Below are 18,207 nucleotides of genomic sequence, written 5' to 3' on the forward strand. Positions count from 1 at the left end.
AACAAAAGCAGTGCTTCTTTTGATCTCAGTCTTGAACTCATTCTTTCTTGACTTATGTAATGGTAGCATTCAACTTCACTTGGTTTGGTGTGAGAACCCAAAGACTGAAAAGGCTGCTTTAAGAGTTTGCACTTGAAGCAGTGCATTTTAGTGGTTCTGTAGGTGTACAATCTCTAAAACCAGGGAGAGAGATAATGATTCTGGGGAGAAGCAGTTTAAAAACAGTTCTAATTATTCAGGCAAGTTATTTTTACCAGACTTTAGGGGACAGAGAAATGATTGCATTTTTATTATTTTTATAGGTTATATTTCAAAAAGCTTTTCTGTTAAGATGATTAAATACTAAGTTTTAATTTCACTCACTTACGCAAGGGAAAATTCCATTTCAATAGACTTTTTCTTTCTTTCTTTTTTTTCTTTTTTAGATAATTTACTACAGGAGACTTAGGGCTCTCAGCTGAGGACTTATTTTGGCACAAAAAAAAGACATGTTGTTCACTTAGAAGCTTGGTAAGATGAGAGAAATACAGGGAAAGGGGAACTATACGATACCTTTGGTGGTTACTATATTAAAAAATACATAATATTAAGGTCAGGCATGTGTCTCATTCTTGTAATCCCAACATTTTGGGAGATGGAGGCAAAGGATAACTTGAGCTCAGGAGTTCAAGACAAGCCTAGGCAACATAGTGAGACCTTGCCTCTACAAAATTTTTTTTTTTTTTTTTTAAGCAGCCGGGTGTGGTGGCATGTATCTATAGAGCCTGCTACTTTGGAGGCTGTGGTGGGAGGATCACTTAAGCCCAGGAGGTCGAAGCCAGTGCGCCATGATTGCACCACTGCACTCCAGCCTGGGCAGCAGAGTGAGACACTGTCTCAAAAACAAACAAAAAACCAAGCCCACATTATATTACATGTAGTATATATAAAATGTTACATATAAAAATTCTCTTCACCTGTAAAATTAATGGTGGCAACAATAACTAAAATACATTATTGTCACAGAGAAGAATTTTCCATGGAGTCTACGTAATAAAATCTGGGAGTCAGCTAGTGATTGCAATAATTGGATGCGTATTGTGTGCCTAGGTTTTATGCCCTTACTCCTACTTAATCCTCATTGTCAGAGAAGGAAAGTAAGATTCAGGGAAGTCAGATGGCCATGTAGCTGGTAAGTGATGGAACCAGCTTTCAGACCCAGGTCTATCTGTGAGCAGAGCCCTTTTCATGCCTCCATGTTGTAACAGGTTCCAGGCGTGGGTATTACAGTCTCAGGGACTACATGATGATTTTGAAACACCCCTGAGTGCATGCTGAAATATGCCATTCTATGTGGCATGAGGTTCATGACACTGTTGGTTGCCTTTATGATTAATTAATCTTGCTACAGCCTAACCAGACCATGTGAATATGGTTCGAGGTCTTCCCTGAGAGAATTTACAACTGAAGTGACAACTACACTCTGACACAATTCCATTTCTTTAAAAATACATGGTGAATTGAAAAAGATTAAATTCTGGGGACATACATTAACCTAGGTTCCAGTAAGCTTGGGAGTTTTAATGGGCCCCCTGAAGTTGTATGTGGAATAGGGTACAAGTGTGTCTGTGTGTCTTTTTTGGGACAAGGTTTCTAATCTTCATTAGATTCTGAAGATACGTGGAGCCATTACCCTCTAAACTCAACTGGAATCAATTAGGAATATACCTGGATGATTCTTATTGGCAAATGTTTGTTAAGTGTGTCAAATTTCATCACAAAAATGAGGCTAAATTAATTGTAGTCTCACAATAGCTTGAGCACAGAACCCTCATTCCACATTGTTATACCGTGGACTCCTCTGTGGGACTCAGCTCTGGTCTCTTTTCCCGTGGGCATCCGCAGCCCCTAACAGCACTGCAACTGTAAATCCTCAATAATTGCTTGCTGATCGGTGGGAATAGTTTTCCTAGTATAAGCCTTGCCTAACTCCGTCATTTCAGGCACTGGAAAGGCCAATGCCTAACGTGGCATCGTCATAAAGTGAAACTTCTGCCTCCTAAGACCGCCGCTTCCTTGTGTAGCACTTTCCTCAAGCCCCACCCAGCCTCAGTTTCCTCTCCTGTAATAAGAGCGTCAACTATGGGATTGGTAGATATCTTCCACATCAGCAAATTCCAGGAGTCTATCACATTGGGCAAACCCAAATTGGAAAGGTCAGGACAAGCTATTTGGAATGGATGGTAAGGGGCGAGTTCTAATTCGATTCTACATTTCACATCAGAGAGCCTCGGGTGACTTTGACAATTACCTTCCTGGGAGGGACAGTGGAGAAGGAACACTATCGGGGCTCCAGGTTAGTGCTGGGGACAGTGGCTGGGAGGAAGTGGGCGTGGCGATTTTTCCCGACTTCCTTGTTTGGAGTAAACTTCGGCAACATCTGATGGCTAAGGGGTTTGCTTTTCCATCTGTTGATGTGCTTTCTGGAAGCTCCCCGGTCTGCCAGAGAAAACATATCCAGAAGACGCACGACGCCAATCCAGCCATTCCCTTGGGTCCCCAAATCCCCCCAGCCACCAGAGACGGAAGGAGAAGCTGAAGTGGAAAACAGACGTGCCCGGGGCGCGCGGACCCCGCGGCTGGCAGAAAGTAGCGTGGCCAGGCAGGGATCTCCGCGCCCACCCGTCAGCCCCGTCCACGCGCTCGAGCGCGCGTCCCCCGTTCCTGACACTCCTCTTGCCGCCTCTGGAGCTTGGAGATGGGGCAGTCGCGACGGCTCCTGCCTCCGCCGAGCTCCTAGCCCTTTAGCTGTTGACGTTGGGTCCCCGCGCTTGTCTCCAGGCACTCAGCTGCCAGCGCGCGACGGGGCTGAGGGTGACAGCGCGGCGCGGCCGGAGCAGGATTCGCCGCCGAGCCCCGGGCTGCTCACTCCGCCGTGGTGGAGGAGGGGACCTCGGACGCCGCTGGTTGAGCTGCGAGGTCCCTGCCCGGCCGGCCGAGCCATGACGGACGCCAGCAACAGGAAGGAGGGCTTCAAAAAATGCCGGAGCGCCACTTTCAGCATCGATGGCTACAGCTTCACCATCGGTGAGAACTTTCCACCCCTCTCTGACTCCTGGCTCGGGCAAACGCCCTCTCCGGTGGCGGCCAGAGTTCCTTTCTAAGCGGGCAGGGGGAGCTCAGGGGTTGGGCTGGGGCCTGAGGGTGCTCGCCGGGCGGGAGTCCCCGGGAGCGGCGACCGGGTCGGGACAGAAACCGCACCCTGGGCTGTCTGCCCCGCACTCCTCGCGGGCTCCGACCTGGCGTCGCGCGGAAGCTGGTTTTCCGCATCACACCTCCCCGAACCGCTCGGTTTCCTGGCTGATTTTAATAACGCAGGCCGGGGGACAGGAGGGGTGGAAATAGGGCTGGAGACGCTGCGATGGAGAGATGAAGATAGGAGTGCTGAGAGAGGGAGACAGAAGGCGACAGGGAGATGTGGACATGATAGAGACACACAGAGCGGTAGGAACATCCAGACACGGGGACGCTGATAGAAACACCTAGACCCCAGAGATAGAGACGGACGTCGAGACAGACTAGTAGAGTGACAGGGATGTGGAGACAGCGACTGAAACAAGAGAGGAGAGGCTGAGAGAGGCAGAGACCGGGGAATTCAGAGAGAGAGAGAGAGAGAGATTGAACAATAGTTTCTATAAAAGTTGAAACAAAGGAAAAGGGACACATGAAGAGAGAGAAGAGAACAGAGTGATTCAGAAAAATAAAGCAGAAAAAGAGGCTAATTCAGTCTTCGAGAGAGAGGCCGCAGGGAGGGGGGATCATATGTCATGCTACCGAAAGTATTGGAGAAAGAGTTGTGATGTCTCTGAGCTGCAGGTAGTATTTTCCTCTCCTGCGCCTGGGACTCCCAGTGGCTCCTGTTTTCTTTCCCCCAAAACCCTTCACCAGGAGGGGGACCACAGGAGCTTGTGGGGACCCTCAGGGAGCAGCAGGGCCACAGGGTTGACCCTCTGGAAGCCTAGCATTTGAAGAGGTGGGTCCTTGATACTGCTACCTTCCGCCCCATGCTGTGGCTGTTTTGAAACAACTTGTCAGGGTTTGCCTCCACATCTTCCTTGGAGGTGAGTAGAACTCAAGTCCCAGGTAGAGCCCTGGAGGTCTGCTCCTTGGGACTTCAGCCTCTGGAGAACAGCAGGACAGAGGCAGGAGCCACTCTGATTCCTACTTTTGGAAGTACTCAAGTTACTGTGGTCTTAATCTGAACTGAACCCCAAAGCCTTTGAAAATGAGGGGGTAGATTATTTTGCTTTCTGTGGGCTGTGTCTGCTTGGAAAGTACCAGGGCCAAGAAGAGACCAAGGAACGCAGCTCATCTGAGGGCCACTTTTGTTCTTAATGAAGTAACCCAAGGTTTCTGGGGAACGGACTGAACACTTGCCCTTCTCCAAACGTACCAAATCCCACCCCTCTGAGCCTTTGCCTAGGCTGTTCCCGCAGGCAGGAATGCCATTCCCCTGGCACAGCATTGAGAAATCTTGTCTATGCTTCAGATCCCAGCTCTCACTTTCCACCTCTTCCACTGTCCATCCCCATCAGAAAGAATTTCTTCCTTGGCACCCCCTCCAGTCTCGGAGTTCTCTGTTGGAGCTCACACCCTGCCTTGAATCAGTTATTTAGGCACCTGTTGGTAGTCCTCATTGCATTAAAAATTCCTTAAGGGTGAGACTGCTTATGTATATTTCTCTCTCAAATGGTGTTAGTGGGTGCTAAGGGAGTGTTTGTAGAAAAGAATTAAAGGTTGCTAAAGTCAAAAGTGTTTCGTTAATAGATCATTGTCATGTTAAATTGGTTTTCTTGACTCTGGTAAGAAAATTCTCAAAAGTTATACCAGGTTGTCTTTATGAGATCTTGTCCTCCAAAGTGTGGCTTTCTCAAATCCAGGATCATAGTGTGGTCCTCCTCCTCCTGACATTTTCCCTTTCTGTTAGAAGAGATGGTCTAGCAGATTGGTATGGTCTGGTGGTCAGTAGAGACTCTAAAATAATGAGCTGGTCGCTTCCAAGTGCGATAGCTGCCAACTTATTTCAGACTGCTGAGAATTTATTCATTCACTTCTTTCTGCTTATTCTTCTTCCCTCCCCCTTTCCACATTTATTCAATTTTACTATATTAAGAGATACAATTTAGCGCAATGCCTGCCACACGGCAAACATTCAGTAAATGGTAATTGTAATTATTCAAGGCACTAAGCTAATATCATGGAGAGTTGATGAAGATAAATCAGACTTAGAATCTGTGTTCAAGGAATTTGTATTCTCGGGGCGATGTGATATGTTCATATATAACCATTTTAAAAAGCAGAAATTAGTAAGTTGCTAGAGAGACATTTAAGAAATTTTAGGCCAAGTTTAGAAAATATAATAATAAAAAAGGAAGAAAGAAAATCAAGTGTCATTTTATCATCCAATGCTAAATATTAATAATTCTTGTATATACTTCTAATATGTACATTGTTTTTACAAAGTGAAATCATAATTTTTGAAAAATGTGTTATTAAAAATACCTTATTAGTTTTGTTTCATGCTATATATAAAGTATTTTAAAAATCGACTTCCTAATGTTGGCTACTTAGGTTACTTTTAATTTTCACCATAATAAACAGTGATAAAAAACTAAATCTATGAGTATATCCATGAGTACTTTTTTTGAGACAGAGTCTCTCTCTGTTGCCCAGGCTGGAGTGCAATGGCGTGATCTCAGCTCACTGCAAGCTCCACCTCCCGGGTTCACACCATTCTCCTGCCTCAGCCTCCCAAGTAGCTGGGACTACAGGCGCCCGACACCACACTAAACTAATTTTTTTTGTATTTTTAGTGGAGACAGGATTTCACTGTGTTAGCCAGGATGGTCTTGATCTCCTGACCTCATGATCCACCCACCTCGGCCTCCCAAAGTGCTGGGATTACAGGCATGAGCCATTGTGCCCAGCCCATGAGTACTTTTTAAAGATAACGTTCTAGAAGCTTAATTGCTTAGTCCAAGAGTATGAACATTTTTAGGAACTTTAAAACATATTGCTCAACTGCCTTCTGAAAAGATTTACCAACTTCTACTCCCATCAGCAATGTTTTGACAACTCTGAAAGGTAGCTGTTATGACCCCTGTTTTAGGAGAAGAAACTCCCAAGACTCTAGAGGAAATAATTTGCCAGAAGACATCCAGCTAGGAGGTGGCAGAGTTGGGTTCAAACCACATCTGCCCTGACTCCTCAGCCTGGGGTTTGTCCCATACATCATGTGGCCTCCCACGGTGGACTTTATTTCTGCTGGACCCTCGGGACTAGCCCATCATCCTGCAGAAGAGAGATCTGGGAGTGTGTTAGCTCTGCTTAACCAGCCAAGGCTGGAGCAAAACCAGAAAGAGATGGGACCATTGCTGCAGGTGGGACAGGGTGGGGTTGCTGCTCCCTGGAGGAAGATCAGGTAGAAGAAACAAGGTTAGTTAATCTACCTCACTAGACTCCCTTAGTCCCATGCTTCCCTGTCCCGGGGCAAATGATTTTGCATCCTCTTTATGTAATTTTCTCAGGTCATGAAATGGGTATGTGGTCAAGAGGTCTGGGAAACAAGACTATGAGATTGAACATGTGCCACATTCAAGCAGTGACTTTCAAAGCACCTTGATGCTTTGAGAGTTCCATCCCTGTGAAACCATTGAACTTATGATGATTTCAGCAAGTGATTATTCTGATGAGCATAATTGAAGGCCATATGTAGAAGTGCAAGTGTTAATTGACTCTGGTGTGGTAGTACTTGTGAAGGAGCATTTGCATATGAAGTGAATGATTGGGGTGCGTAGGTGCAGTACCTTGTATTTCAGAAGAACTTTCCTTCTGGAGTTTGGATGTCTATTTGGGTTTGTATTAAGTCATTCACAGATTCTTGCTCTCTCCAGAAGGCTGCCTGAAATACAAACAAACACCTCCCCCTCAAAATGATGTATGTCTGCCAAAAACAAAAGCACATTTTTTCTTTTAAATCACCTGAGTGGGCCCCACTTGATCTCTTTTGATGCTCCTCCGTGTTCATTTTACAGATGAGAAAATGGGACTGAGGGAGGGCCCATCACTTTCCTCCTGCCCTCGGTGATGACCTGCAGGGTGTCAGAAGGGGGTGGGTGAAACCAGAGGCTCAGAGGGATGTGAAGTTGGCGGAGTGAATGTCAAAGAAGCTGCTTCCTTCAAAAATGAACCTATTGGTGTTGTGGAAAATTCTAGGCCTGTACTGAAGAGGTGTTGCTAACAGAGATGTGTTTCCTGTAGCAACGGCCACTGGCTTTTCTGCCTTGTGTTTCTCTCCTTGGGTTGTCCCAGAGGAGGAAAAACAAGAAGCCCCTGGACAGCAATCGGAGGCTCAAGGGGCTGGGAGTTGGAGGTTCCCTGACTTACCCTTGGACAGCAGGGGATGGAGGCCAAACTGAAGGGAGGAGGTTTGCTAATGGATGCTCCTCTCAGAGGGGATCTGGGCAGGCAGGGCTCTGTGGGTGGCCAAGGCCTGAATGAATTGGCTGCGTACACTGGGAGTGTGGCCCACTCTCCAGCTGAGGCAGAGGCCCCTGGCCTCCTCTGGGGCATATGGTTGAGGACTTTCTGAGCCCAGACTAGTCTCTGTGCTCTCTCAGCTGAGTGTCTTGACTGCCTTCCGTCTGCGTGCTTAAACAAACAGGCAGTCTGGGTGGAAACAAGATTTTACACCTGGTTGGGAGTGATCGCGGGGAGCAAAGAACCCAGTAAGGATTCCAGGTAAAACATTCTATGGCCACCTCCCAGTGCTCATGGACCTACTTCTCTCCCTCACTTGTATCTCAGAGTCAGAGTCAGGCACAGCAGGGTGTGGGAAGAGGAGTCTGCAAATGGAGGCTTGTGGTCTCTGCTCTGCCATTCATCCTCTTCCATTCTGCACCATGGGCAAATCACATTATCTCTGAGCCTCAGTTTCCTCACATGTAAAATGGGGAGTAAGATCCTTAAGTTTTGGCAGTATGGTGAGGATCGAGTGAAGGTTTGCATGAAACAACTGCGCTGTTAACTCTAAAATGCCCTACAAATGCTTCTTGTTATCAGGGAAAGTTAATGCTGGTTAAAACTGGTGTATGCCACTTCACAGCATTTGCACTTCCACCGAGAGCAGCCCTGTCTTTAGCCTGAGGAGCTCTCATAATGGAGTTGCCATTGTCAGCAAACAATTAGAGTGCACGCTTTTAGGGGGCCAGCTGAGAGCTTGTATTTGCTGTGGTAAACCCTGGGCTTTGGAGTCACACACAGATTTATCAAGCCCATCAGGTGAGCCATTTAACTTCTCTCAGCTTTAATTTTCTTCTCTGAATAAATGGAGGTAGTAACACCTTCCTTGTGGGTGAACCATGGCCAGGGGAATGAAGGGCCATACACAGTGCCTGGCTGTCACACTATAGGTGTCCGTTCAATGTCCTTTCCCTTTGCCTGAAATCATACTGTGAGTAGAGCTGGTGCTGGCTGGGAGTGGGTGAGCATCAGTGATGTGATCCCCAGGATTTGTGACTGCACTCTGTGGGTGGGCAGCCAGGATGCCCTGTACAACTGTGCTGGCCCCTGACACCAGATGAGAGTAAATGTCAAGTGGGTACTGGGCACCCTGCCACCCTCCTATAGGCTGATGCACTTTCCAGAGCCGCACAGGGTGCCTGGCATGTCTTCTCAGCCTCCACAGACCTGGACAGGGTCCACCTGGGGCCATGGGAAGTTGGGAGTGGTGGGGAGAATAGTAACAAAGGAATGACAGTCCTGAGCTGGGCTTCGGGATCAGCCTGGAACACAGCAGGAGGAGGGGACCAGGATGGGTAAATTGCACTGAGTAGAGTCCAGAATATAACAGTCTCTGGAGTTAGACACTTGTGGTTCAAATCCAGAACCCCATCTTCCTTTGGTTGTGATCTTAGAGAGGTGGCATTTCATGGCTAATGTTAAGACTCCTAAGCTGTAAAATGGACATAATAAATAGTATCTACCACACTAGGGTAGGAAATCATATGAGATAGTGCAACTAGAACACCTAGTAAGGCTGATTGATCCACTGGGCACAGTAAGCCTAGTGATCAGACAGCAATCTTTTTAGGATTCTGAAAATATTTTAATTTCTTTTAGAATTGAAAGAAAAAATAAACTTTTAGATTGAAGAAAATACTTGACTTCATAGAATTTCAGGCAAGCTGTAAAGATCTGCAGTACAACATCATACACCTGAAAATTTGCTTAGAGGGTAGATCTCATGTTAGGTGTTCTTACCTCAACAAATAATAGAGAAGTTAAGAAAACATTATTATATTTTTCATTTCAATGCAATCCTAAAATATATTTTAATTTTTTTTTTTTTTTTTTTTTTGTGGAGGAAGGGACCCACAAAAGCAAAAGTTTCTAGGGCCCATGAAAGTCATAATGAAGCTCCAGCTTCTAGTATAGGGCCTGGCACAGTCAAGGCATTCAAAATTGTGAACTATTATTATTGGTAGGTTAATAAATATTTGCTGAGCATAACACTGAAGTAGACACTGTAGAAGGGTGGGGGAACCATGGAGAAGAAAAGCATAGACTAGTAGAAAACACATACTGGACACAGAGATGGGGTTAGCCCCTTACTAACTTGCTTTTTGATCCTGGGTAAGTCACTTAACCTGGGCCACAGTTTCTCCATCTGTAAACAAACTGGTTAAGTAAGGAAATCTCTGCAGTTCCTGCCTCTCCCGGAAGAGGTGAGTTTTGAGTCCTGTCCCTGGCCTTCTCAGAGTAGATGAGATGCTGGGAATGGCTAAGTGAGGTACACCGGCAATTTGTGATGGATGCTTCGTAGAGTTCAGAACAAAGAGGAGGCAAACTGCGTATAAGACTAGTTAAGAACTCAGAGGTGAAATTATTCATGAAGTAAGCATACTACGCTTTGTATATACAGCATTGTACAGTTTTCTTACTTACAGTGAAGTTTAATAACCACTGAGCTAAACTCAAGAAAGGACCAAAGGCAAGTCCATGTGTAGCTGCCCAGGCCTTCCAGCTATTTCACCTATAGGCTAACCATCAAATTCCAGTGGGAAATGGGGACTAGCTGGAGATTTCCAAGTGTCTCTGAGTGCCTGCAGGGCTAACTCCATTCTGATGTGATATGAAACCTTTTTGACTTCAACTCATGCTACAAGATTTGTTACGAAGAATAAACGTAAGAATGAATACCAAATTAATAATAGATATAGAAGCGTCTAGCATGGATCCTGCTTGATAAATGCTTGTTGGACTTGAGAGGCAGTCTGTGCAGATATTAAGAGTTGGATTCTGGAGTTTGACTGCCTTGGTTGAATTTTGGCTTCACAGTTTATTAGCTATGTAATTTTGGACAAGTTACTTAACTGTATTGTATTTCAATGTGCTCATCTGTTAAATGTAGATAATTACATTACCTACCTCCTAGGGTGTTAGAGGAGTTAGTACATATCAAGCACTCAGAATAGCACCTGGTAAAAAGTAAGTTCTATATAAATGTTTTTATTATTATATATTTATAGTTTATGTCCATTATAAGATATTTTCATAATATTTTTAACTTGGAAATAATAATAACCAACTCTGAGTCCTGCTTGATCAAATCACCATATGTACTGTTGTTTGAAAACCTGAAAGGATGACTTTGTCTTCTGCTTTCTGTTGTTCAGTGTTGGCATTTTTCGTGTGCTTCACTTTTGTGTCTTTGGGTAATGATCTCTTGATACTTTATGGTTGTTCTTCATGGATCCATGTTCCCGTTTCCTCAGCTGGTTAACATCTTTCAGGATTTACTGCATCACTTGTGTTGGTTTTGCAAAGCGAGTCCCTAGCTGCCAGGCCCTTGTTAGAATGTTAGTTCTCCCAGGCCAGGATGCCAGGTGGAAAGGCAAGTGATACAGAAGACCTGGGCTCTAGACCCAGTTCTGGTACTTCCTATCTCTGTGGCTGTGGGAACGATCGTTCACCTCTGTGACCCTTGGGGCCCTCATTAGTAAATGGAGATAGCAATTCTTTCTTTGTTGTGTTGTTGAGAGGGTTCAAGAGGATGAGGAATGTAGGAACCCAGTGTGCTCTAGGTGCCTGTTAATTGGTAGCTGTTGGTTGTGATGATGGAGGGACTCTGAAATCAGGGTGTGGGCAAGACTCCGAGACCCACAGCTGCTTCCCTGGATAGTGCTCACCTGCCTGTCCCTGGCTGCCTCCACCAACCCTCCACCAGCTACTTATGTAGCATTCTGGCACGGCTGCAAGTCTATCTTTGTTTTAGGGTAGGATTTCCGACCAGGCCAGGGATCTGGAGTGCCTGTCTCAGCCAAGCCGGGTGCTTCCAGCTGGGTCGGGGTAATTGGTGCCAGCTGCTTTGGGGAGAGCTGGTTGGCACTTCCTGTGCTGCTGGCAGACAGGCACTGGAGTGTGTTGGAACCTTGGCCTGAGAACCAGGCCTTACCCAGGGGACCTTGGGCAGGCTTAAAGACAGAATTGCTAGAAGTTGGTTTTCACTTGGTGGAAGGCAGTGTCTCCTGGACAAGGGTCCAAAGCACCCAAGACTCTACCTTTGAGTATTAGGTCACAGTACTGCTGCCAGAGTTTGAGAAGAAACCACATTGCAGGAATTGATTTGCTAACTTTGTCTCTGCTTCCCCAAATGGCTGTGCGTTCTCTCTTCATGGTAACTTCATAGAGTGGCTCAGGTATGATTCCATGGGCTTGGGGAGGAGAAAAGGAGAAAAAACCCCTTCTGGACTTGCATGGACTGTAACCACCAGCATTATAGATAGTCTAATTCAGTTTTCACAAGTTGAAATTAGACAGATGGAGAAGTGACTTGCTCAAGGTCAAAGTAATAAGTAAGGGTTTCAGTGCAGTTCAACTACAGGGCTCTTTCCTGGCTTATTTTTTATTTTCATTTTTTGGTTTTGCTGTGTTGGACCTGTTGAATTACATATTTCATTTCTCAGACGTATTGGCTCTTGGAGATTATCTCAATAAAACTTTTGTAGTGTATATGGTAGAGAGAATATCCCTTCTTTATCTTTGGACAAACCAGAATGTGAATGGATAAGTTGTCATGTTCACCATTTATGAAATAGCTGACCACTTATTTATTTAGTTAGTTTTTAGAGACAGTCTTGCTTTGTCACTTAGGCTGGAGTGCAATGGTACGATCAAGGTTCACCACAGCCTTGACCTCCTGGGCTCAAGCGATCCCCCTGCCTCAGCCTTCTGAGTAGCTGGGACTATAGGTGTGCACCACCATGCCTAGCTAACTTATTTTTATTATTTCTAGAAATGGGGCCTTGCTATGTTGCTCAGGCTGGTCTTCAACTCGTGGGCTCAAGCAATCCTTCTGCTTTGCCCTCCCAAAGTGTTGGGATTATAGGCATGAGCCACCGTGCCTGGCCTCTGACCACTTTTTCTTTTTTAACTTTGAGTCTTGTTTCTTAATTTTGTAAAGTAGGAATGATAATATCTGCATATGATGTGACATATGTAAAGTTCTAGCCCAGTAATGACAATTGCAGGTGGTTATAAAAATATTGACTCCTTCCCCTTCCCTTTTCTTCTTCCTAGTTTATGCCAAACCTGAAGGTGTTTCTGCTGGCTTAGATGTTTGCCCAGTAATCACAAATATGGGAACCCTCCAGCCCTTTGGAAGTTACATCTCTCTGAGAGGTCCCAAGAGAAAACTGGCATTGTTTTTCTCTGACTTTGGGCCCAAGGAACTCACATTAACACAATAGGATTTAAGCAGTGAGTGGGAAAGTGAATGAATTTCTTTTTTAAAGTGATTAGTTTACAGTTTCTCAGAAAGGTCCACTGTGTCTACTGACTCACCTTTAACAATTGGAAATTACTTTAGCTTTTCAAATTGCATTGAGTCAGTTAGTATTGGAGAGGAATCCATCATCTCTTAAGGAGGGAGCCAGCAGGACTTGAGTCAGACTAGATCCCAACCATCTGCTGGGCCCCACGGAAACCCAGTTTTCCAACAGGATGCATTTTCTTCCTTTCTCGTCTGGGTCATTCGTGAGGCCAACTGTTTAAAACGGTGAAAAGTGTTTAAAAGATGCAGAATTTAGCCCAGTTGTGTAAGACTGTAAGCCTGGTCTCAGTGACTATTTCAAGGAGGCTATTTTTTTTTTGGGGGTAATTATGCAAACCATTGCCCTCATGTTGCTGATGATAATGAGAGGCTTTACTATTGGTAAACATTCCCAAACATCAGCTGATTTGATGCTACCAATTCCCCTGAAAGAGAACTATGAGCAGCTCCATTTCATAGATGGAGAAATGGCTACTCCAGGAAGTCGGAGTGACTTGTTTCAGAACCATGACTCCAATCCAGTTTCTACATTTTGTTTTTTAAGACGGAGTCTCACTCTGTTGCCCACGCTGGAGTGTAGTGGCATAATCTCGGCTCACACCAACCTCTGCCTCCCAGGTTCAAGTGATTCTCCTGCCTCAGTTTCCCAGGTAGCTGGGAGATGGGGTTTCACCATGTTAGCCAGGCTGGTCTCGGACCCCTGACCTCAAGTGATCTGCCTGCCTGGGCCTCCTAAAGTGTTGGGATTACAGGTGTGAGGCACTGTGCCTGGCCAGTTTCTACATTTTTGAAAGCTTGGGCATTTGAACTAGAAACCTGGGAACCATTGTAGATTCCTTTTCCTGTGCAGATTCCCACCCTCACCTCATCTAATTAGTATTTAAAGTCTGTAGGCTTTTTGATTCTGCTGCCCTTCCGTTTAAAACCCAGGAGGGAGACTCCCATTGGATGCAGGATCAAGCCCACATTCCCAGGTAGGGCCCATGGGCCTTCCATGACCTGGCCTTTGCTTTTCTCTGGACTCGTACTTTGCAGTGCCTTGTCTGCGCATGGGCTGTAACCACTCACTTAGCCCGTCTTTATGCAGTGCATTCTTTATGGCAGTGATTGTGTTAGACACTAGGAATACTATGTGAGCAAACAAGCCAGCCCTGATGACATGGTGCTGACAGCCTAGTGGGGCCCACAGACATTGGTATAACCGTGCTTCGTCCTCTGATGGCAAGGCCAGGGTGCTGTGGTTATGCCCAGCAGGAGTATCTAATCTGTCTGGGGGTTGGGATTGGCTTCCCTGGTGAAGGGTGTTGGGGAGGTGATGGGAGAGCCTCCGGGTGGATCAGGCAGCCTGTGCAGAGGCCCTGTGGCTGGAGGGAGGAGATGGGATATTGAGGGCTGTGAGAGCATTAAGAAGAGACCGGAGAGGTGATTATATGAGGCCTTATAGGCCCACTGGAGTGTTTTGTTTTTTTCTCCAAGAGCAGTGGAAGGCAGTTGGCCATTTTAGGGAGAGGGGACAAGATCAGATTTGTGTTTATAAACACACACTCTGGCTATGCCGTGGAGAATCAGTTGCTGAGTGTTTGCTGAACGTTCTTGCTATTATGTAGTAATAATAACTAGCCATTTCTGTGTGACCTGCATTCTTCCTTTCTATCTGGGCCTTCCTGTAGCCTTCTGGGTATTAGTTCTCTCTTTCAAACAAACCAGGCAAACTTTTAGGCTGCCAGAGCAGTAGGTGGTCCTTGGGGGCTGGAGGCTGTCTTAATTTTCCTAATTACTTAATTCATTTTTTAACAAAATGAAGATAGCATTATTAATTTTATTTGCCTATAAAAATGATCCATGTTCATTTTAGGAACTCAGGAAAGAAAACCTCATTATCCAGAGATGACCTCTGTTAATATCCTATCCTTGGTCCACATAATATTCTATTGCAGTTCTATTTAAATGGGATCATACATGTTGTTCTAGTACCTGCTTTTAAAACTTAATTGTATGTACGAATGTTTTAAATTAGTCAGCTCTCTTGGTCTCTCTAACTTAGTGCCTAGGCTCTCTTTTGTGTTTGTATCAGCTTCCCTAATCCTGAATGCCCCATGAGGCAGGTGAAACTTTTCTGAGTATTTCACAGCATGGCCTATTTTGGCAGAGGTGTCTCACAAATTATATGCAAATATATTTTATATACAAACACACAGCCCCTCCGCGCACCATGTATACTACTATTTTCTTTGTAATTGAGTGTTTGCTATATGCCAAACGCTCTTCTAACAACTTTGTAAGCACTAGCTCATTTAATTTCTCATTTTCGAATGAGGAAACGAACACACTTATCCAGGGAAGTGGAGAGATCTGGATTTGAATCTGATGCTACAATGGTTATGTGAGAGCTTGACTATGCATGGGACATGTCAGAGGAAGTGCCCTTCTTACACCTGGGGGACATGCCTTGGGTAAAAACCCAAAGCACTTTTGGGACATCTAGCATCTCCTCTTAGCATCCCAGTGAGAGGGTTTATGACTTTATAAGAGGGAAACTGAGTATTATTAGAGGTAGAATGTTTCTTGTAGTGTGTTTCAGCAGAAAGCTCAATCAACCACTCATTCCTTCCTACATTCTCTTACAAATATTAGTTAGTGCCTACTAACCTCCCTGCAAGTATAGGAAGATATTAAATAATTTTCTCTTTTTTGAAAAGCATGTGGGCTTGTGGGGAAACTGACATTGACAAGTAACATGCTGAGGCCAAGTGCTGTTTGGGGGATTTATAAAGGATGAAGATAATGCAGGGGGAGGGGTTGGCAAAAGCTTGAACTTAGTTTTTTCCACTCTTGTTTGATCTTTCCCTCCCTTCCCCTCCCCTTCTCCTCTCTCCTTCTCTCCTCTCTGCCCCTCCCCTCCTCTCTCCCCTCTCTCTTCTCTTCTCCCCAGTATCACTCCCTTCCCTTCCCCTCTCCTCCCCTCCCTCCTCCTTTCTTCTTCTTCTCCCTTCCCTTCACTGTTCTTCCTTCCTGTTCCTTTTCTCCTTTTCTTTTCCTTTCCTTCAGCTTTATTGAGGTGTCATCTACATACCATAAAATTTACCCGTTTTAAGAGTACAATTCAACAAGCTTTAGTGAGTTTACAGTTGTGTAATCATCACCATGTATAAGTGCTTCATTCTGTTTTATTTTGAATAATATTCCATTATATGAACATATACATTTGTTTATCCATTCAATAATTGTTGGACACAGGTTGTTTCCAGTTTTTGGTTATTATGAATAATGCTGATATAAATATTTACATACATGTCTTTGTGTGGACATATGTTTTAAGTCTCTTGGGTAGGTTCCTAGGAGTGGGATTGTTGGGTTGTACGGTAAATTATTGTATAACATTTAGGGAACTGCCAAACTTTTCCAAAGTGTCTGCAGCATTTTATGATTCCACCAGCGATGTATGAGAGTTTTTGAATAGAGTTTTAAAGAAGTAGGAATCAGCCACGTCAGTGGTTCTCAAACGCTGCAGCAACAGGGCTGGCCACATAAAAACCAAATGGAGAGTTTGTTAAGGATTTCTGGGCTCTATGCTCCGAAGATTCCAATTCCATAATTGTGGGTTGGACCTGGCAAGTGCATTTTTTTCTTTTTTTTCTTTTTATTTGTGAGACGGAGTCTCGCTCTGTCACCCAGGCTGGAGTGCAGTGGCACGATCTCTGCTTGCTGCAACCTCCGCCTCCCAGGTTCAAGTGATTCTCCCACCTCAGCCTCCCAAATAGCTGGGTTTAGAGGCACCTGCCATCGTGCCCGGCTAATTTTTGTATTTTTGTAGAGATGGGGTTTCACCATGTTGGCCAGTTGGTCTTGAACTCCTGACCTCAGGTGATCTGCCCGCCTTAGCCTCTGAAAATGCTGGGATGACAGGCATGAGCCCCTGTGCCCAGCCTGGCGTGTGCATTGTTAGAAAGCTCTCTAAGTGATTCTGCTGTGTTCCTTGTTTAGGAATCACAGAGCTGGATGAGATTGGGGATGGGATGGACAAGGGAGAAATTCTGGGAACATTCTAGACAGAGAAAACACCATGTATAAGAACAGTGTGATATGTGAGGATGTTAATAGCAGTAGGCGTGGCAAGAGAGAGAGCAGTTTGGAGACTCTTGCATTGGTTAAGACTTAATAAGGAAGCAATTAATTCATTGACATATCTGTCTAGTTTTCTGTGAAACTTTTCAAGGTGAACTAACTTTTTTGGGAATACTAGGTACTAGGCTCCGAGTTTTATGCTTAATTTTCTAACTCTTTTGACTCATTATTATTCTCAGTTTATAGGTGAGGAAACGGAGGTTTAGGAGGTTAAGTAATAGAGCTCGGACTTGACACTAGTTCTGTCTGGCTCCTTCCACCATAGCAGTTTGCCCCTATTCTATGCAGAGCACTGGTGCTAGTGCCATGTGAATAGGGTCTTGGGATTTCATATTCATTGTAGGAGAATTCATTATGCATATTTTGCAATTGATTCCCCAGCTTGCTGTGCAGTCATTCCTATTTGCCCTTCTTTTCTATGGATTACAGGTGTATTAGATTTTCTGTAATGGAAATTACAATATTTAAATGTTCTAGGAGGATGCAAAATAAGATAACTTAGTTAAACACCTTGAGGCTCTAGTCTATGGTGGCGTTAATAAACGTCCTCTGGATGCTTCTTCCCGCCCTGGTCCCCGTTGATCAAGGTAGTGTTTACTGACTGCGCCAAAACTTGACCCTGGTTCTCTGGTGGCAGTCAGTCTGAGCGCTACAGAAATGGAAGATTAAAGCCCCCTGTGAGTCAGGCATTGGAGTTCTGCGGTAGGGCTGTTTTCAAAGTTGGATGCGTGATGGAGGGAAACTTGTAGTAATTACTGAACAGATGCCCTTAATGAGGTCTCTGCTGGATTTCCAGCTGGCAGCAAAGCTCTGCATTGGGACGGGACCGTTGAAGTCACTGGATCATTATGTGACATCACATCCTCCCCTTGTTGTCATAGCAGCTGTAATCATCCTACTGAAAGTGTCCCTCAGGGTGATGGCAAGCCACATCTTTCTTTTAATGTGCTTTCTTTCATGCTAAGGAGAAAAAGAACTAGCATGCCAATGCTCTTCAAAAAGAGAAAAAGCTTAATGTCAGCACGTTATTACTATCCTTGTTACTATTTTAACAATTATTATGCAAGTTAAACATATGATTATGTGAAAATTTATAAAATAGAGATTGGCAAAGAGAATACAAAAATCCTACCTGTCATATCAACATGTAGACAGAACCACTATTAACATTTTGGTGAATATCTTCCTGAACAAAAAAAAGTTGTTTTTGC

The 18,207-nt window shown here is 44.7% G+C and overlaps 1 protein-coding gene across 4 annotated transcripts in view; it reads left to right on the forward strand.

The window, feature by feature from the left end:
* Positions 1–2,338: 2,338 nt before the first annotated feature.
* Positions 2,339–18,207, forward strand: part of PDE1C (phosphodiesterase 1C) — a 634,171-nt gene continuing 618,302 nt past the window's right edge. Inside the window, exon 1 of one of the 4 annotated variants that reach the window (XM_073008991.1) lies at positions 2,339–3,066. In XM_073008991.1, the coding sequence (XP_072865092.1) occupies positions 2,454–3,066 (613 nt within the window). In that variant the 5' untranslated portion in view covers positions 2,339–2,453. The remainder of the gene's footprint in view (positions 3,067–18,207) is intronic. The other 3 variants (XM_007981671.3, XM_007981674.3, XM_007981673.3) reach the window with 3 other exon arrangements.

The sequence above is a fragment of the Chlorocebus sabaeus genome, chromosome 21, assembly GCF_047675955.1.
Source record: "Chlorocebus sabaeus isolate Y175 chromosome 21, mChlSab1.0.hap1, whole genome shotgun sequence".
Taxonomy (NCBI): domain Eukaryota; kingdom Metazoa; phylum Chordata; class Mammalia; order Primates; family Cercopithecidae; genus Chlorocebus; species Chlorocebus sabaeus.